The sequence below is a fragment of the Eleutherodactylus coqui genome, chromosome 4 (genome assembly GCF_035609145.1).
Source record: "Eleutherodactylus coqui strain aEleCoq1 chromosome 4, aEleCoq1.hap1, whole genome shotgun sequence".
In the NCBI taxonomy this organism is placed as follows: domain Eukaryota; kingdom Metazoa; phylum Chordata; class Amphibia; order Anura; family Eleutherodactylidae; genus Eleutherodactylus; species Eleutherodactylus coqui.
This window is the reverse complement of record NC_089840.1, coordinates 2,777,907-2,798,538: the sequence shown is the minus strand read 5'-3', so window position 1 is coordinate 2,798,538 and position 20,632 is coordinate 2,777,907. Positions and strand designations below refer to the sequence as shown.

At 49.3% G+C, this 20,632-nt stretch overlaps 1 protein-coding gene across 1 annotated transcript in view; it reads right to left on the bottom strand.

The window, feature by feature from the left end:
* Positions 1–8,956: 8,956 nt before the first annotated feature.
* The window catches only part of BRWD1 (bromodomain and WD repeat domain containing 1), a 123,346-nt gene continuing 111,670 nt past the window's right edge, over positions 8,957–20,632 (bottom strand). Inside the window, exons 34-39 of the mRNA XM_066598957.1 lie at positions 19,736–19,849; positions 19,285–19,437; positions 19,040–19,200; positions 14,860–15,110; positions 13,711–13,887; positions 8,957–13,068 (exon numbers count right to left, since the gene is read on the bottom strand). Of these exons, the coding sequence (XP_066455054.1) occupies positions 12,053–13,068; positions 13,711–13,887; positions 14,860–15,110; positions 19,040–19,200; positions 19,285–19,437; positions 19,736–19,849 (1,872 nt within the window). The 3' untranslated portion in view covers positions 8,957–12,052. The remainder of the gene's footprint in view (positions 13,069–13,710; positions 13,888–14,859; positions 15,111–19,039; positions 19,201–19,284; positions 19,438–19,735; positions 19,850–20,632) is intronic.

Sequence of the window (20,632 nt, the reverse complement as noted above, 5' to 3'; positions counted from 1 at the left end):
CACGTAGGACAAATGACACTGCAGATAGCTGCAAGGTCCTTCGTTGCAGAGACTTTGGAGACCTCGGAAAGAAGGTGAAAGAACTAGGAGCTCAGGTGGTCTTCTCATCCATCCTCCCAGTGGATGGCCATGGAATAAGGAGATGGAACAGGATTCTAGGGGGTGAACAACTGGCTACGTCGATGGTGCCGGCAGCAAAGATTTGGATTCCTAGACCATGGAGTGAATTATCTATAAGATGGACTGCTTGTGAGAGACGGGTTGCACCTTACAGAGAGGTAAGCATATATTTGGTGATGCCTTGCTTCACTCATTAGGAGAGCTTTACACTAGAACAATATGGGAAGGGAAGTGAAAGGCAAAAATATAAAGCTAATTAATACATCTGAGAACCTCGTTATTAGAAGAGGGAAGAAAGAACAAAGACAAACAATTTAGAGGGAAAGTAGAGGAACAAGAGACCCCGATCACAAACTAACATGTTTCTACACAAATGCCCAAAGTGTGGGAAACAAACAAGGAGAATTGCAGCTCCGAACACAGGAAGAGAAATATGTCATAGGCATCACAGAAACTTGGTGGGATGATACACATGATTGGATACAAGACTTGAAGGATACAATGTATTTATAAGAAAACAGACCTAATAAAGGGGAGGAGGTGTTGTGTTGTATGTTAGGAGAACATTCATCTCCACAGAGATTCAAGCTTCAGAGCTGGGAGTTCTGTAGAAACTGTTTGGGTAAGAATACAAGGAGAGAACAACAGAAAGGACACCATTGTGTGCATTTACTATAGGCTGCCTGGACAAGCAGAAGATATGGAGGAACTCTGTCTACATCAGATGGCCAAGCTCTCAAAGAAGCCCAACATAGTGATCATGGGAGATTTTACCCATCCAGACATTTGTTGGGAATCTCTCAGGTAAAAGTAACGGATCCAACAGATTCTTATCCACTCTTGTGACAACTTTATCTTCCAGAAGGTAGAAGAGAAAACAAGGGGATCTGCTATCTTGGGCCTAATTCTTACCAACAGGGAGGGAATGGTTGAGGAAGTAAGGGTGGCTGGGACCTTAGGAGGCAGCGATCATGATATCCTTGGATGTTGGATAACAAGGGGAGGAAGACCTGAGAAGACTCAGACCTCAAGGTTGGATTTCAGAAAGGCAGATTTCAATGAACTCAGAAAGAGGAAGAATGCAATGGCTGGATGATCTTAAGGACAGAAATGTCCAAGAAGGTTGGGAAATATTGTGAAATGAGATTCTCAAAGTACAATCATTACCAATCACTAAAAGGAATAATGGGAAGCATTTAAAGAGACCCGGATGGATGAACACAGAACTTGTACACATGTTAAAGAGGAGGAAAAATATGTTCATCAAATGGGAAGAGGGGGGAATATCTAAAGAAGAATATAATGGGGTCTGCAGAAACTGTAGGGCAAGGGTCAGAAAAGCTAAAGCTAATAATGAACTGAGGCTTGTAAGAGAGGCCAAAAGCAATACAAAAGGATTTGGGCGGTCAAAAGCAAAAAAAGTCAAAGATGCTATTGGATGCTTACAAGATGAAAATGGTGAATTGGTTAAGAATGATGGTGAGAAGGACGAACGTTTAAATTCCTATTTTGTATCTGTTTTCTCTCAGAAAGTAGATGTAACATCAACTGATCTTCCCCGTGCTACTGGGGGAATAAAAGAATGCAGCCTATCTGTAAGCAGAGAGATGGTGAGGGAACACTTAGCTAACTTACATGAATCCAAGTCTCAAGGTCCAGATGAATTACATCCTAGGATACTAGGATGTCACTTTAGTATGGAATAACTCCATAAAGGTTTTGCATCTCCCAGTGATTCTGACATTGTTCTTTTGCTGCATATTGAACTACATTTAGGTGGCAAAAATAGACCGATAGAATTTGTTTGTATTTATTTAAAGCGCCAAAAGTGGGAAAGGTTTGAAAAAGTTGTCATGTTTTCATATTTTCAATATCTCAAATATGTGCAAACGTACTGGACACATTGTTGTTAAGCTACATATTTCCATCTGTTTACTTTATTCTGGATGCACATTGGGAAAACTTAAATTTGTACTTCTAAATGGTTACAAGAAAACTAAACCTTCAACATTTTGAGGAACACTTTGAGCCAAGATTGTAAAGGCTCCTAGGTGTCAGAATGATATATCCCCCCACACATGACCCCATTTTATAAACTACACCCCTTAATGTACTCACTGAGGGGGGCCGGAGGATTTCGACCACCCATTTTTTTTTTTAGGAATTAGTACAATTTAGAGGAGAAAAAATAAAATGTCATTTTTGCAAATCTGTCATTTTAAAGGCAGTTTTTTTCTATAGTGGCATGAAAATGAGGATTTACACCCCAAAATGGATCCCCCTGTTTGTCCTGTGTTCAGTGACATAGCTGTTGTGGCCCTAATCTTCTGTCCATATGCACAACGCGGACCAAACTGAAAGGAGCAGCCAGGGGCGTTCAGAACAGACATTTAGTTTGAAGGTGATTTAGGCCCCATTGCCAACTTGTAGAGCCCTTGAGCCGCCAAAACGATGGAGAACCCCAACAAATGACCCCATTCTGAAAAGTAGACCCCTTAAGCGCATTTATCTAGGGGTGTACTGCGGATTTTGACCCCACAGTGTTTGAATGAATTTAAGCAAAGCAGAAGGAAAAAAATTAAAATGTTCATTTTTTGGCAATTGTGTCAATTAGTTTTTTTTTTTGTCCAGCACACATATCAACGAAGACGTTCACTCCAAAGTGGATCCCTCCGTTTGTCCCGTGTTCAGAAACATTCCCCTTGTGGCCCTAATCTACTTACAGAGCACATGACTTGTGCAGAAAAAAAATAATAAATTTATATATATAATATAGACTCCCTGAGAATAATCCCCCCCCCCCCCCCCCCACACACACACCCTTTTTGGCGTTCCCCCAAACCTTAGATAACAGTAATGATGTAAACTGTATGGTCCACAGGCAGGGGTAATTACGGAGGCTGATTGGGATGGGCACAGGAGGCAATAACACTGGGTATCCCCCCTCCCCTCATGCTTGGGGGTATTTCTTGATCTATCTGGCAGGGATGGGGTATAAAGTGGCGCTCTGTGAGGCTTCGTAATCTCGCGGTGGTGCGGCGGTCTCATACAGAAGGCGCTCAACAAGCTGCTCCGGGAGCTGCAGGAAGGCGAGCGTTCCCGGGGCTTCTTGTAAATTACAGATTACAGGTAGCGGTCTGAATAACGCCGGGCTCACATGGCCGGATGTGGGATCTGCTTGCGGAGGCTCGCAGCGGATCCCAGCTGTGAGCCCGGCTGTGACCCTGCGTACGGCCGCGTAATGTACTGCATATAACTGCCTACTCACACGGGCGGTCATGCGTAGTACACCTTTTTTAATTTGTATTTTCCCGCGCTGCCGCTTAGCGATGACGTGGGTACCCGCAGCCCGTATACAATATAGTAACGTATGGGCTGCCAGTATATCTGCGACCATGGAGCACACTGGGCTCTATGTTGAGGATATCTGCAGTAAAATAGAGCCTGCTGCGTTCTGACTTCTGCGAGCGGTTTACGCAATTCCAACCCACTAATGTGAGAACTGTGTAATCAGTGCATTTGATTGACCCGCGAATCAAACGCTTGCAGAACTGCCAATTTCTATCCGGTCGTGCTAGACTGGTCTAAGGTAGATCGCTACCTTTTTATCACGGGACCAGGGACGTGACCCCCGCTGATTACTCCAGGCTACCTTTGGTTAGATAACGGTGATCACGGGTCCAGTCACTGTGGTCCCCGGTAATATCTCCAGCCTCCCGCCTACTGAAGGAGATTTCAAATTCCCCAGGCCTCCGCGCATGTGTGCTGTAATGACATCGGGTGCGCATGCACAGAAGCCAATGTCAGGTTGTGTAGGACCAGAACACCGTAGGACATCATGGAGGATGGGGGCGAGTACTCTCAGCTCCCCTCATGGATCCGAACCATAAGGGGAGCTAAAAAAACGTTAGGTTTTTTTTTTTCACTTTCATGCGATTGCCATTATCCATTGGATATCGGCGATTGCATGACTGGGGGTTGGATATACTGGACCCCCATGACAGCTCTAGGTTGTCGGCTACCTCCAGCAGCCAACAGCAGGGATCATGTCCACAGCCCACATGGCTTTAATACCCAGAGCAAGTGTGTTTTTACGGCCCTGGGGATTAAAGCTCACTAAAGCAGGAGGTAAAAACACTGAGATGGTCACTAAGGGGTTTAAAAAACAAAACAAAAAAAAACACACAAACTGGAGCAAGTTCAGAGAAGAGTTACCAAGATGGTGAGCGGTCTGCAAATCATGTCCTATGAGGAACGGTTAAAGGATCTGGGAATGTTTAGCAGAAGAGAAGGCTGAGAGGAGACTTAATAGCGGTCTACAAATATCTGAAGGGCGGTCACAGTGCAGAGGGATCAGCCCTATTCTCATCTGTACAAGGAAAGACTAGAAGCAATGGGATGAAACTGAGAGGGAGGAGACACAGATTAGATATTAGACAGTGAGGGGGATCAATGAGTGGAACAGGTTGCCAAGGGAGGTGGTGAGTTCGCCTTCAATGGAAGTGTTCAGAGGTGGACAGACATCGGTCTGGGATGATTTAGTGAATCCTGCACCGAGCAGAGGGTTGGACCTGATGACCCTGGAGGTTCCGATGACCCTTCCAACTCTACCATTTTATGAAGGTTCTGAGGCTTAGTCCTTTATCTAGACCTTCATGTAGAAAATCTAGGATTCGCAAAACCAGGTTTGCTCAGATCCGGTTTTTGTGACCCACACCAGTTACAGAATTTCCCCCAGTATATAGCAGAGGTAGAGCCCTTTCAGCTCTCAAAGGCCAACTTCACATGGGCGAACATGATATGTTGCCGTGAATCCCGCCAACATATTGCACTCACCGCCATGTGAAATCCCCATGGATGCAAGGCATTTTCATGGGAAAACAGCCTCGCATCACTTCGGAGATGCAGGGATCCTGATGCTGTTGTCACAGCTGCGGAAGAGGAATGCAGAGTTTCTTCCATTGCTTTCCATGGGCAGGCGCTGCTACTGCCGGCCCCGTTAAAAGCAATAGGGCTGCAATATGAGATGATGCAGCTGCATAGAACATGCTGCGAGGTGTTTCCCGCATAGCATCGAAAAAAAAACGTCGCTCATGTGTATAAACCCATTCGAAATCACGGGGTTCATATTTATGCATCTAAAAATGCACAAATTTCACATGCTTTAATCACCCGTGTGAAGCCAGCCGTAAAAGAGTAGAAATTTACAATGGTAGAGTTGGAAGGGACCTCCGGGGTCATCGGGTCCAACCCCCTGCTCAGTGCAGGATCACTAAATCATCCCAGATATCTGTCCAGCCTCTGAAGACTTCCATTGAAGGAGAACTCCCCACCTCCCGTGGGGCAACCTGCTCCACTCATTGATCCCCCTCACTTTCTAATATCTAATCTGTCTCTCCTCCCTTTCAGTTTCATCCCATTGCTTCTATTCTTTCCTTGTGCAGATGAGAATAGGGCTGATCCCTCTGCACTGTGACAGCCCTTCAGATATTTGTAGACGGCTATTAAGTCTCCTCTCAGCAGACCACTCACCATCTTGGTAACTCTTCTCTGAACTTGCTCCAGTTTGTCTATGTCTTTTTTAAAGTGGGGTGCCCAGAGCTGGACCCATTATTCCAGATGAGGTCTGACTAAGGAGGAGTAGAGGGGATAATGACCTCACGTGATCTAGACCCTATGCTTCTCTTAATACATCCCAGAATTGTGTTTGCCTTTTTGGCTGCTGCATCACATTGTTGACTCATGTTCAGTCTGTGATCTATTAGTATACCCAAGTCTTTTTCACATGTGCTGCTGCTTAGTCCAATTCCTCCCATTCTGTATGCGCTTTTTTAAATTTTTCTTGCCCAGATGTAGGACTTTGCATTTCTCCTTGTTAAATACCATTCTGTTAGTCACTGACCACTGTTTAAGCTTTTCTAGATCTTTTTGAATCCTCTCTCTTCCCTAGTGTTAGCTATCCCTCCTAGCTTTGTGTCATCAGCAGATTTGATCAGTTTCCCACAATTCCCTCCTGCAGATCATTTATAACAATGTTGCCCAACACTGGGCCTAGGACAGAGCCTTGTGGTCCCCACTTGATACATTCTTCCACTTGGATGTGCAGCCATTTATGACCACTCTTTCAGTACGGTCACTCAGCCAGTTGTGAATCCACTTAACAGTTGCCTTGTCAATCCAATATTTGGTAATTTTTTCAATATGTAGGAGATACTTTGTCAAATGCTTTACTAAAGTCAAGATAAACTATATCCACCGCATTTCCCTGATTAACCCAGTTGGTGATTCTGTCATAGAAGGAAATTAGATTGGTCTGGCATGACTTGTTTGTTACAAACCCATGCTGGCTCTGGTTAATTACTCCATTCTCATCCAAGTACTTGCATACATGCTGTTTAATAATTTGTTCAAAGATCTTTCCTGGTGTAGAAGTCAGGCTTACAGGCCTGTAGTTTCCTGGATTCACCTTCCTTTTTTTGAAGATAGGGACAACATTTGCCTTTTTCAAATCTTCTGGGACTTCTCCTGTTCTCCAGGAATTTTCAAAGATAATGGCGAGTGGTTCAGCAATTACCTCCACTGCTTCCTTTAGTATCCTAGGATGTAATTCATCTGGATCTTGAGACTTGAATTCACTTGTTAGTTAAGCCAATACCTTGGACAACAGCCCTTGGTCTCTCAATTTCTGCCCTTTAGCAGCCAAGCCATCAACTTCATCATGTGGACCTCTTGATAGACAACTAGGCCCTGGGATAGTCAGGTCTTGCCCGAGAGGCAGCGGGGTTGGGATCTGAACTGTCAGTGATGACATCAGTGGGAACCAGGGTCTTTTTGTCCACATAGGGATGATGAAGATCACTCTGGTCTGGCTGTTTTTAATCTTTTGTAGGGTTAGAGAGGTTAGAGGGAGGAAAGCATAGGCCAAGTCCCAATCCTGGGAGAGTGTGTTCAGTGCCAGGAGATTGTCCACTGGTTTTAGGGAGAAGAACCTATGGCACGTCGAGTTCTTTAAGGCAAGGAGGTTTATCTGGAGCTGACCCCAGATATGTTAAATGGTTGAAAACTTCTGCACTTAGAGACCATTTCACTGTAACATAGTAATCTGATAGGCTGAATGAAGACAATGTCCATCTAGTTCAGCCTGTTTTAACCTCTCCCCTTGTTGGTCCAGAGGAAGGCCAAAAAAAAAAACAAACCCCCAGCAAGCCACTTTATGGAAGAAAAAAAATTGTCTTGCTGACTCCATAATGGAGGCCAGAGTAATCCCTGGATCAGCATTTGAGATCAACAACCCCACTGGTCGCCTAATGTTTATATCCCCTAATATCTCAGAACTCTAGAAGGAATGGGTCTAGTTTCGGTTCGCTTAAAAAGTCTACTTTAACATTTTGGGAGCCTTTTAAATGAATGACTGATAAAAACTTTACTTTTTCCTCTGCCCAGGAGAGCAGCAGCTCCTGGAGCCGTGGATGTCTAATGCCGCCTTAATGGCAAATAAAAGACATTGTTGTAATACTGTCAAACTATTTCTTCAGTTTGTGTAAGATTCTCCCATACTTCTCTAGTGTGTGAGGATTGAGAGTGGATAGGGGAAGGCCAAGAACCTTGACGATTTGTGTCTGCTACCTCTGGCCCCCACCCAGCTTGGCTTGCATTGGTAGTTACTGAAATGAATGGGGATAAGGACCATTGAACTCCTTTAGGGTTTTGGGGTGACAGACACCATTCTAGAGATCTTTTCACTTGAGTGGACAATTTAAGCTTCTTGTCTAATGAGGATTGCCTCCTAGTCCATGCCAACAGGATTTCCTGCTGGAGGGGCCTAGAGAGGAATTGTGCCCATGGGACGGTGGTCATCTGGCCTAGCCCTCTAATGACTTATTATAGAGACAGAATCTTTCTCCCCAAATCTCCCCCTGGATTGGATAATATCCTCCTTTTTGCTTGAGGTCGGACAGAGAAGCCTTTTGATGAATTGAGAAGTACCCGAGGAAGATTATCTGAGGGGCCAGGCTCGGAGAGATTAACTGTCTGACCCAAGTGACTTCCCATTGAATCCAAACTATCTAAGATAATTAGGTAATCTAGATCAGTGTTCCCCACCTCCAGTCCTCAGGGACCGCCAACAGGTCATGTTTTCAGGATTTCCTCAGTGTTGCACAGGGATGTCATTATTGTCGGTCCTCAGACATTGCCACAGGTGGTCTTACCATAGGATATCCTGAAAACATGACCTGTTGGTGGTCCCTGAGGACTGGAGTTGGCGACCCCTGATCTAGATCAGTGGTTCTCAACCTGTTTCAGCCCTATTGGGATGGAGGCCAGCGCCCCATAAGCCTTACTACTTTAAATGCAGTCAAAGCTTACCTTTAAAAGTACAAATTAAAATACCAAATATTTTTGGGGGAAAGTTTGATAGTGTTTAACAGATCAGCATTCAGGGCTCTTGTCCACGGGCCATTGTGCAATGCGTGACTCAACAATAATCCAGCCACGAGTAACGCAGTGCGTGCTTTCGATAGTGTTGCTATGGAAAGCGCAGCCTCCTGTCCATGAGCGGAGAATCAGTGAGAATCATAATGAAGCCGACAGTCCAGGCAACGAGGCCTTGCTCTGTAGGCAGCTACTGGTCAAATAGAATGGTTACACACATTTGTCAATTCATTCATATTCCAGGAGGAATAACAGAGGGACAGCACTATGAAGATTCTCCAGGATTGTGTCGCAGGGAATAACAGCCCTGCCATCAGAGGCAGCAGCTCCCCTTCTAATGTGTTGTATGCCTGTCCTTGTCAGCCGCCCGCTGCCATCGGAATCCACCACGACCACAAATAACACCCGTACAACTTTCTTTATTGAAAATAAAGCAATGGTCTCCGCCATCGCACAGAAGTGTTACAGCAGGAAATACTTCAATATAGAAGGAAATGGCAAAAAGTTTAACTTTGAACGCCTCCATTTTCATAGCGGCCCACGCTCACCCCATCACCCAAACAGTGCAAAAAGCCATCGTGGACTCCTCACGCTCCTAAAAGGAACCCGCCACTAGAAAATTGGTATTCAATCTGCCGCCATCGTGTGAACGAGCGGCACAGCAACAGTCTGCACTTCAGAAACAAAGTCAATTTGCAGCAGACATATGAGGCAAATACACCGCCAGCAGGCAGCCAGATAGAAGAGCCACCCTCCCACCGCCACCCCGTTGTGAAGACGTCCGTGTTCTTAGCGCTGAAGTCTTATGCACGTGCCACGTGTCCCTCCTGCCGCCACGACTGGTGCTTGTGCAGCGGAGGATACATACGCCTCGCCGGCGCGCTGCACATGTGCTGGAAGGACTCGCAGCGAGATCTCAGTGATAAGGGCGCCAACGTCTTCACAACGGGGTGCCGGTGAGGGGTGGCTTTTCTATGCGACGTCCTGACTTACCTCGGTGTGTTTGCCTCATACATGCGCTATAAATTTTCAGTTTATGGAATGCTGCTGTGACGCTCGTTCATACGATGCTGGCAGCTACAAGCCCAAGCTTCTGACAAGGGCTTCCTGCAGTGAAATCGTGGCAGCGGCGCACACACTCGGCCCTTTAAAACAAGGGTAAATGCTAGAGCCCTTGGCTAGCGGTGCTCGAGGTGCATCATCTCTGCAGGCTGCAGGATCCTCCGCCCCCCCCCCTCCTCCAGGACCCGCCACGCCCGCTGCAGATTCCCCCTTCCCTGCACCACTAAATCTAAATTTCTGTACAAAATCTTCCTCTCTTGGAGGAAAACAGGACAGAAGTTCCTGAAAGCCAAAATCGGATGAAGGAGGCGCAGCTGAGCCGGTTGTAAACTGTAGTGCGGAGTTTTCCCGCAGCTTCTATTCTGCAGCGCTGTCGCCATCTGTAGGCCAACACGTAAAATATGCATTGAACTGATATCTGGATGCAGGAACCAGACGGCTGCCAGAATGTAAAGGAACCCGTTGGACAGTAATGGTGGCCGCTGCTACGGTGCAGCGCCGCAGAGTTCTGCCCCGTCACTTATACTGATCCATCCACTGATATTAGGAAACCTACAATGCAGTTTGCAGCGCGGACCAAGAGTCCAATGGGCTCACTAATACTTATGTGCTGACTGCTCCCCCCTCTCAGGCCGCTGATTGACAGGCCTCCGGATTACTGTGATCTGCCAATCAGCAGCAGGGGGTGGGGGAGCAGTGAATGCATGAATATTAATGAGCCGGGCCCTTTTGTCTGGTGCTGTAAGCTTTGCAGTATAAGGGCCCTTGTAGATGGGATGGTTGTCGGGTGCGGATGCAGCCACTCAGTCAATGGAGGCGGAGCAGGCTGTAAACTGCTTCTGGTCGTGCCCCCGCTTCCGCAGGCTGATCGTCTGTCGAGTTTTTGAACAGAAAACCAGAATGACGAGAAGTGAACAAATCCCCATTGATGGGTCAGCAGCTGATGGCATTTCCACAGATTCCCACAATCCAGTGAGAATGTGAATGAGTATCGCTCTGTGGAAAAGCGCCCTAAGTTGTCCAAATTTGAGGGAGTGATCAGTATTGGGCCCATTTACACACCCCGAGATTTGGGACATTTATTCCACAACACACGGCCGATGCAAAGATGCTCCATGTGTTACTCTTGCCATGCCCCAAGGAGACGGGCAGCATACGGGCAGCTGTCCGCGCGCTGTCAGACACAAGTCATGCCTGAGTTCCTGCATTCGACTGTGTTACGGACCACTGAAGTGGGTGGATGTCACTAGAGGGTGGTGCCCACAGCCTGGGCACCATTAGGGAGAAGGTTCCCTTTAAACCCCCACCTCTGCCCGTCCCCAGTTATCAGCCTTCACCCCAATCTCCATTTCTGCTCAGGAAGTCTATAAAAGCAACAAGCTAACGGTGAAATCTGGAAACTGGAGCCCGCGTTCGCTACCTGAAGGTATTCGGAGGAGGAAGAGGAGTTACAACTGAGTCACAATTTTTGGTACCTTAGTAAATCCAAAGAGTTAAAGAATAAAACTCCCCCCCCCCCCCCCCTCCATCTAGTTTACGAATACATTAAATAATTGCGCCACAAGGTAGAAAACAAGTGGTTGAATCCTGTGGGCCTCGCCCCCTTTACCCTTCTGTCTACCCCATGAGAGCGGCTGCGAGGGACGCTCCTCTAACACTGCGGTAGTTACGTTGTTTGTCCATAGAAACCAGACAAAAAAAGTGTTAATGTCCAAAGAACGCGGCTGCGTGGAGACTTCACTTTACAGCTGGACTGGCGCGGCGCCAGGAGGGGGCGCTCACCCGATTCTGCTGGCCGCCGCACAAGAGCTTTCATACTTGACAAAAGAAAATTATGTCGAGAACCTCGAAGACAAATAATGTCGTCAATGGAAGACAAAACGGCAGAGAAAGCAGGAAATAACCGAAGCATTCCGCTGAGCGGCACGTAGTGGCGGCTGAACCTTCTAAAGGGCGGTCTACCGCTGCGGCGCAGATACCGAAATACTGGAGGACGCTTTCACTACATGAAAACCAAGAAAAAAACCCTTCAGCAGATTTCCTCACCGGCGATTAAAAATAAATCATCATCATCAACGGACTGGGGATTCGCCAACTAAGATTACGTTCAAGTGTTGAGGGGAAAAAAATAGATGAGTGTTTTTTTTGTATCACAACTTTCTGGAAGTCATAGAAAATTTAACAAGATTTTTTTTTTTTACAAAACTATAGACATCTGTAAACGTAACGCAAGCTGTGCAAATTAGTGTTCAATGGCCGATAGGTCAGGCAGTAAGAGGCTCCCGAGGCGCAACGCCTCAAAATGACTGCTAACCCTCTCTGCCCTCCGCTGCGAGGCACACGTTGGCATCTGTGCCGTATCGAGGACACATTCGCACTTCGCTCCAGAGAACAGAAAGTCTAATCCCTGAATTGCAACAAATCGTAAAGTCTATTTTCATGAACTAGCAGAAGAGCTGAGGCGCTCTCGGAGGGACAGCCGCTGAAGACGGGAGGCGCGGGACTCCGCCCTCTTCACGTTGTCGTCGCTGTGAGCCTGGTTCTCGTCGTACCTCACAGTCCTCTTCCCTTGGTTTCTCGTACGGATCTTGGAGCGCCGTTTCAGCTTGCGGGCTCGGCTGCTACTCTCCTCCTGCCAGTCCTCGTCGCAGCTGCTAACGATGCGCTTCCTCTTGTGGTCATGGCCTCTGGCGTGGCCCGCCACAATCCCGTTGTTGGGGATGTCCTCACTGTCATTGGAGAGGGACGACTTTGCATCTGAACCAACGCCATTTATGTCGGCGGCTGGAGAAGCCGCAGCAGAGCCGGAGAGCAGCGAGTCGTCAGAGTCACTTATTAGTCTTTGATTTCTGGCACGCGGGGGAGAGGCGGCTTTTTTCGGTCTTTTTATTTCACTCGCCTCCTGTTCTGAATCCGTATCAGTCGCGTCTCCATTCCGCAGCGGCGGTAACAACCTGCCACCAAAAGTTCCGGATGGACATACGTTGGTCAGGACAACTCTGCATTCCGGCGATTGAGACTTTGCAGCTTTCATGGTTGGACGTTCGGCCTCGCTGTCGCTCCTTACGCCCATCTCCTCCTCGCTGTCGCTCCTTACGCCCATCTCCTCCTCGCTGTCGCTCCTTACGCCCATCTCCTCCTCGCTGTCGCTCCTTACGCCCATCTCCTCCTCGCTGTCGTCTAGGAGACGCTTCTTGGCTTTCTCCGCTGCTGTCCGTTGCGGCAGGGTTCTGCTGTTTTTGCTTGCGCTGCAGTCGCTGTCAGAAGTGGAGCCGCTCTTTTCTACATCCGACATGTTTTTGATCTTGTTGGCGGCCAGGGCAGCAGATTTGCGGAGCCTTTTCTTCCGTGTTCCCTGATGAGATTTTCCAGCAGACTCGGAGTCTGATTCGGAGGTGCTGGCGATCCTCCTCTTGCTGGACGCAGGTCTCCGTTGGTGATTGCCCTGAGATGCTGCAGGCACAGAAAAAAAAAGTGAAAGTGGATATGAAAAAAAAATTAAAAATATAGATTAAAAAAAAAAAAGCTCTCGCCGTAATCACAACCTGCAGACATTTATCTGGCGTGGTGAACGCGCAGATCCGAACAGTCACTTAGTGATCTGTGCCCCCCCGCTGCCCGATCTTCAGGGTCTTTTACACTCTAAGAGGCGGCTCCTTTCAGCATCTGTTTAGAAGGTGTATTTCCCGCATCTCATGATAAATTTGTATCTGAAGGCTCCCACGTGGCACATGCATTAGGCAGAGCGGGCCGGTCCGCCCCTCTCCTCCCATGACTGTACGTTATCCGCTCACTGCCGCTGACGAGCACAGCCTGTGCGAATCATGTGACTGTGGCCAGAATCACCGTGCTCATTTGGTGCAAGATTTTGCAGCTAGTAGAGTCTAGCAAGTCATCCATATCATAGGGGGAGAGGGGCGGGCGAAAGCCTGCAGACGGGAGATGGTGCGGCCCGCCACCAGCCCCTCCGCTAATACACGGGCCTCGCAGGAGCCTTTTAACCCGCGAGTCTTCAGATGGGTATTGTAAACAGATGCAGACAACTATTGTAGCGCCAGGTTAGCGCAGTGAGACGTCAGGACAGGTTCCCATTACCTTGCTTTGAAGCAGTTGTTCTATGTTGTCTGCCGTTAGTCACTTTGGACTTCACGTCATTAACCCTGTACGACACCGAACCGGAATCAGGCCCCTTTGTTTCTGAGCTGGAGGAAGATGAAGAGCCGGAGGAATGTTCAGAAGCCAAGGTAGAAGACGAAGAGTCGGTGTCGGCGCCTGCACAGGACAGAGGATGCATGGTTAGAGAGTCCTGACCCTCCGAACAACCCCGCCAGACCAAAGACTAGACAACCATGAGAGGGTATCCAAGAGAGCCCCCGTCACCGACGACATCAAGGCTTGGTAGGGGTTCTATATACAATTACCCCATTTCTAGATTACTTCCCAACTGATTCTGGACAGCAACTTCCTCTTCCAGCTCTTCTATACTGCTGTACATCATAACATCTCCGACATCAGCGGGTTCTCCCTCCAAACCTTGCATCGCATGCCTGCTGCAGCTGTGTGTGTGTTGCAGAGCCGCGTGTGCATGCACAAGGTGCATCATGTGTGCAGCTCCAGGAGCAAGCAGAAGGGTACCAACACTACCCCTTACAGCAACCGCAAGCCGGCCGGAGACTTGGCATTACAGAAAGCAAGTCATTCCTGGCGGCTCCAACTGATCATTGCCAGTAACATCCCTACCCCAGGAGTGTAAGTATATATATATTACTTGGCTTTCATATTGGTATTTTACGCTTGCTACAATCCAGTTAGTGTCTCTAAAACATTTTTCCAGAACTCTCCAGATGCTTCACACAACTAGATGTTCTGGGACTGACGGAAGAGGATGCTATCCACCCGCCTGCGGAGACCGGAGCCTCGCTGGTCTTACAGGAAGGAGAATCTTGGTATTAAGACTCAGCAAAAGGCGTGAGATAACCCGAGTACTGGACACGGCGGCACCGGATCCCATCTACACAAAAGGTCTCATTTGAAGAGATTTAAAAAATGTGTTTTTATCTCTGATCAACAAGGCTTACCTCCATGCCAAACCAGAACATAATGTGAACTTATGCGTTGGCGCCATTGTTAGAGTGGACAGACGGGCTGCGATAACTCTGCTACTAGGAGGATCCACACAACACTGTTCAGGCCCGGCATCTCACCAACACCCTGCTGATGACTCCATCCTGAAGGTCTTCTTACCTGATGACGCGGAACAGCTTGGCGAGGAGTCGCGCTCTCTACTTGATGCATGGGATTTAGCGGACAATTCGGGCGAGAAGCAAGCAGATTGTCCATCGAGAAGTCCTGACGAACTGGCTACACTGAGGCCGGGACTCGGAGCACCGGCGGCTCCACTTGAGGTAGGCTGCGGTGAAGACATTTCTAGCAAGCACTGGTTTCTTTCAGCGAGTCGGGGTGGTCTTGCCGGTGCGAACCGTCTGCAAATGGTACTGCAAAGTCAAAGAATAAGTTTACACAATCACATCCAAGAAAACGCTGGATTCTTGTAACTTACCGGAAAACCCCTTTCTCATCACACAGAAGACTGTGGGTGCAGCTGCTGCCACTAGGAGGTGATACTGAGCAGAGTTATTCCCTCCTCCCAGCTCATCCGTGAACAGGAGAGAACACCCGTACAGCCCAGAAGTAGAACGGTCCGGATGGACTACTGAGAAAAGGTCAGCACTAGCAATAAGAAGCTAGGCGGGGGCCGCGGCCCCCAATGACCGTGACCAAAGGGATAATCCTGTTCCCATGTCCGTATCATTGGGGACACCGAAGACCTCGGACGGACCACAGCAGAACCCAGGAGGGGCAAGAAAAAGATTTAGTACCAGTCTGTTCCCAAAGGACGTTAACGAACGGTAGCAAGTAACACCGCCATCCCTTGTAGGACGTAGAGGCAATGAAGGCGGGAAGCCTATAGTCCATAAACCAGTAGGAGAGACACGACCCTCCGGGAACGACAGAACGGGCGTGAAAAGCCAAGATGAGAGTGCCGTGCTAGAGAAGGTAGTCTACCGCGAAGAGGGAACCAGTTCTGTAATGATCTCACTGGGTCATGTGAGAAGCAAGTCCTGTTTAACCCCTTACTGACCAAGCCTGTTTGACCAAAGTCAGTTTTTTGCATCGCAGTGTTTTAAAGACCTCATAAGGCTCATGACCACGACTGTTTTCACCACATATTACGCATGTGTTGCACGGACACGTGATACTGTCAATGGAGTCAATGAAAGTCTGTGCGTGAGGGACGCGGCGGGTGAGGGACGCGGCACAGGGATACAATGCAGGGCGGCACTGTGGGTGAGGGATACAATGTAGGGCGGCGCGGTGCTGTGGATGAGGGATACAATGTAGGGCGGCGCGCTGCTGTGGATGAGGGATACAATGAAGGGCGGTGCTGTGGATGAGGAATACAGTGTAGGGCGGTGCTGTGGATGAGGAATACAGTGTAGGGCGGTGCTGTGGATGAGGGATACAATATAGGCGGCGCGGTGCTGTGGATGAGGAATACAGTGTAGGGCGGTGCTGTGGATGAGGAATACAGTGTAGGGCGCTGCTGTGGACGAGGGATACAATGTAGGGCGGTGCTGTGGACGAGGAATACAGTGTAGGGCGGTGCTGTGGATGAGGAATACAGTGTAGGGCGGTGCTGTGGATGAGGGATACAATATAGGCGGCGCGGTGCTGTGGATGAGGGATACAATGTAGGGCGGTGCTGTGGATGAGGAATACAGTGTAGGGCGCTGCTGTGGACGAGGGATACAATGTAGGGCGGCGCGGTGCTGTGGACGAGAGATACAATGTAGGGTGGCACGGTGCTGTGGATGAGGGATACAATGTAGGGCGGCGCGGTGCTGTGGACGAGGGATACAATGTAGGGCGGCGCGGTGCTGTGGACGAGGGATACAATGTAGGGCGGCGCGCTGCTGTGGATGAGGGATACAATGTAGGGCGGCGCGCTGCTGTGGATGAGGGATACAATGTAGGGCAAGGTGGTGCTGTAGACGAGGGATACAATGTAGGGCGGCGCGCTGCTGTGGATGAGGGATACAATGTAGGGCGGCGCGGTGCTGTGGATGAGAGATACAATGTAGGGTGGCACGGTGCTGTGGATGAGGGATACAATGTAGGGCGGCGCGGTGCTGTGGATGAGGGATACAATGTAGGGCGGCGCGCTGCTGTGGACGAGAGATACAATGTAGGGCAAGGTGGTGCTGTAGACGAGGGATACAATGTAGGGCGGCGCGGTGCTGTGGATGAGGGATACAATGTAGGGCGGCGCGGTGCTGTGGATGAGGGATACAATGTAGGGCGGCGCGGTGCTGTGGATGAGGGATACAATGTAGGGCGGCGCGGTGCTGTGGATGAGGGATACAATGTAGGGCGGCACGGTGCTGTGGATGAGGGATACAATGTAGGGCGGTGCTGTGGATGAGGGATACAATGTAGGGCGGTGCTGTGGATGAGGGATACAATGTAGGGCGGCGCGGCGCTGCAATGTGGGTGAGGGATACAATGTAGGGTGGTGCTGTACTGTGGATGAGAGAGGCAATAATGGGTGGGGTGCTGTGCTGTGGAGGGCTTTATGGAAGAAGGTAGTGAGTGTGAGTTGAATTCTGTATTTAACGGGCAGCCAGTGCAGTGACTGGCACAGAGCAGAGGTGTCCGAGTAGCGGCTGCACAGGAAGATGAGCCTGGCTGCTGCATTCAGGATGGATTGGAGAGGGTAGGGGTAGGGTTAAGGGGTTAAATAGCGGGAATCAAAGGTTTCTTTGGTTCCTGCTGTTAAATCTAGTGCCCAGCTGTCATCCGACAGCCAAGTGTCCACTCCACCTGCCACGGGAGACCCGCGCCAGGCTTCCAATGCAGCGTCATCTTTTGACAGCACTGCAGAATAAAGCACCTTAACAGCTGCTGTCAAAAGGGGTTAAAAGGTGGACTGAACTCAGTAAGCATGGCAAGTTCTGCCCCTTTCCCGTGCCAACCGAAAGACTCACCCTCGTTGCAGTCCATAGAGGCCTAGAAGCCAGGCCTTGATTTAAGTTTAGCCAAGACAGATGCGGCTCCTTCACAGGCCGCACGCGGACGCCAGGCAACTGGCCTATACCTCGAACGTGCGAGAAAAAGGGGAAAAGCCGCCCTCTCCCGATGTGCTGTAAGTCCCGCCGCTGGTCACAGCCTAGTTCCAGGGGCTAAGCCAGCCGGAGGCAGCTCCGCTGGTGACCAGAAGGCCAGGGCACTTTCAGCCCCTCCTCACACGTCCACTGGACATCACGCCTCCAATCGTAGCCCATACAGGCCCTAGAAGCCGTGGGCACAATTTGAGCCTGACCTGGCAGGAGACTGCTCCACTTAGAGAGTCACAAGTTTCACCCCCCCCACACATCCACAAGTCTCGCTTTCGGTTGTACCTTGCACAGGGGCTATCTTTATCACCAGCCTGGCCAAAAGCGGGTGCGTGTGCAAAAGGGTGCGCCGAAGAATCTAATGCCATCAGAGCCCGCACAAGAACAGGATGCTCACCAGCTCCTGATCCGAACAGACAAACCTCAGTCCAATCAAAAGACACCGGCGCCGAGGGGAAAAACAGAGGAGCGTGGAGTAGGGCAGGTCTGATACAGCAAGCAGAGTCGGCGCAGTCAGCAGGCCCAGAGGAATAGGACAAAGTTGCCTACGGATGGGTGGAGGAAGAGGGGGCCAGAGACAACGGAGAGGAGGATGGAAAGGAGGGGTGAAGTGTGATGACGCCCTACTACCCTAATCCAGTTTACTCACCTCATCATCATCCTCTTCACTTTGGCTTCCTCGGGGCACCAGCAGGGTCACCACTTCAGAGACTCTCACTTAGTGGTGATAGATCGCTGGAATTGGTGGGGAGCAGACGGGACCCTCCCGTAACCTCATAGCTGGCGGGAAGCAGAGTGGTTAGCGCCGCTCTGTCCCACTTTGTCTCCTTGGAGGGTGGAGTAACAGTAAGTGTGCTGCAGCGCTGACCGCCCTCCGCATCAGGACCATCAGGGAAGCTCTCATCCCCGATTCCCACCTAGAGAGGAAACTTAAAACTAAAATAAGAGAAAAAAAAGAAACCGTGCAGAGAGGTGGTCGGCCGCCTACGGACACGGAGCTAAAACGGATTAGCTCGGTGCCTGCAGGACGGGTATAGCTGGTAGGTGGAATAACTATTTGCTTAGTGTCGCCTCATAGTGGCAGCAGCTATACCCCAAGGTTTTTCTGTGGCCCCAATGACACGGACAAGAAACTACAGATCCCCAGTGGATGTGCCATTATCAATGTGGAACTGAATAGTCCGGATATTATCAGACTTCAAGTCAACCAAAATGATTGTACTGGTAATAACGAGGGATCAGCTTCTCACCCCTGTGATCTTCTCCCGAGCCGCGCCTCCTTCATTTGCACCTTCTTCGCAGCACGGTAGTTTTGACAACTTTGAGATTTTTGGGCAGCTTTGTAATCAGAGATGATCCCCTTCATTCTCTCCTCCATCAGTGCTGACAGTCTGAGCACCATGCCGTAGATCTGTATGAAGACAAGACCCCGACATTGGGCAAACACAAGACAAGCGTGTTACAAGAGGATGTTGTTTCAGGACGTTCCGCCTACCCGCGATCTTTTATTCGGTGTGTACAGCTTTGCATTGGCGAAGACTAATCTCATATCTCGGCACAGGTCATACGGGCTGCCGTAACTGTTGGCTGTTAACGTTTCTTTGATGGTCCCGAAATCCATAGGGATCGCAACAATGTCCTTGTAATCCTGTAAGAAATACGAAGTGTTGGTAAAAGGGATCAACCTCTGTCGAAGAGTGCTGCATCGGTGTCCCGCTGACAGCCGAGATAGGAGGACCTGCGACACCATCATGGAGGTCCTGCTGGTGATCGGAGACTGGGGGGACCACTCTGCAGTCAGCCAGGACTTCTAAGGCAGCATTCACACAGCTGACAGACACAAAGGTTGCACAATGTAAGACTTTCAATGGGTTACTTTACATGAGCGATTTTTCGCCCGCACCAACAGTGCAAGATCGAAGAATCTGCAATAAAGCCTTTCTTACCGGAAACTGCTGGAGGTCCACCGGCTCTCGGAAGGGCTCAGAGTCTTCACAGTCTATAATGAAGTCAACCAGGTCCATGCAGCGACTCTTCCAGGAATTGGCACCATTCTCTCTCTATTGTGATAGAGATCATTGTATCCATGAAACTACATGGTATATATATTATTCTGCGCTCTTCAGGCTACACTGCTAGCACCTCCTGCACCAATCTACCCATAACTGGCATCCTCATACCCCAAACATCAGCTGGACCTCCACCGCTCACGACGGCGGCTACTAATCACAGGAAACCGCGGCAGAGTACAACAGCGTCCAGAGGAAGGCTCTCCGATCAGCACGAATGGAAGCAGAGCGGCCGGTGATCGCACCCGATGCCCATAGCCATTCACAGTAAACGGGCAGTCATTGATAGATGACCTACTACCTCTTCACACAGGCAGATCAGTACTGTTATTAACCCCTCAAGGACCAAGTGTGGTAAATATACAGCGCTTGGTCCTGGGCTTTAATCCCAGCTGATAGCAGAAATACGGCACGCGATTAAAGCCTCTGCTGCAATCAAGCAGGAGCAGGTCGGATTGTCAGCTGTTAGTCACAGCCGAGGACCCAGAGGAGAAGCGTTTAACCACTTCTGCCTTCTTTTGCAGGTACATGGTGCTCAATGAGCATTATGTACTAAAAAGTGAAAGTGGGAGTATTTCTTCCACTACATGAGTCGGTGATCAGTGGGTCCCCCTATCACAGCAGAGCTGCAGGGTCTAAGGAGACCCGGATCAGCTCTGCCAGTGACTACAGTCACTACAGGGGGATGTTCTCCCTGTAGCTGGGGCTCCCATGGATGTGTCTCCCATGGAAGCCCCAGCAAGAGTGAAAAAGTGTGCTTTAAAAAAAAAAAAA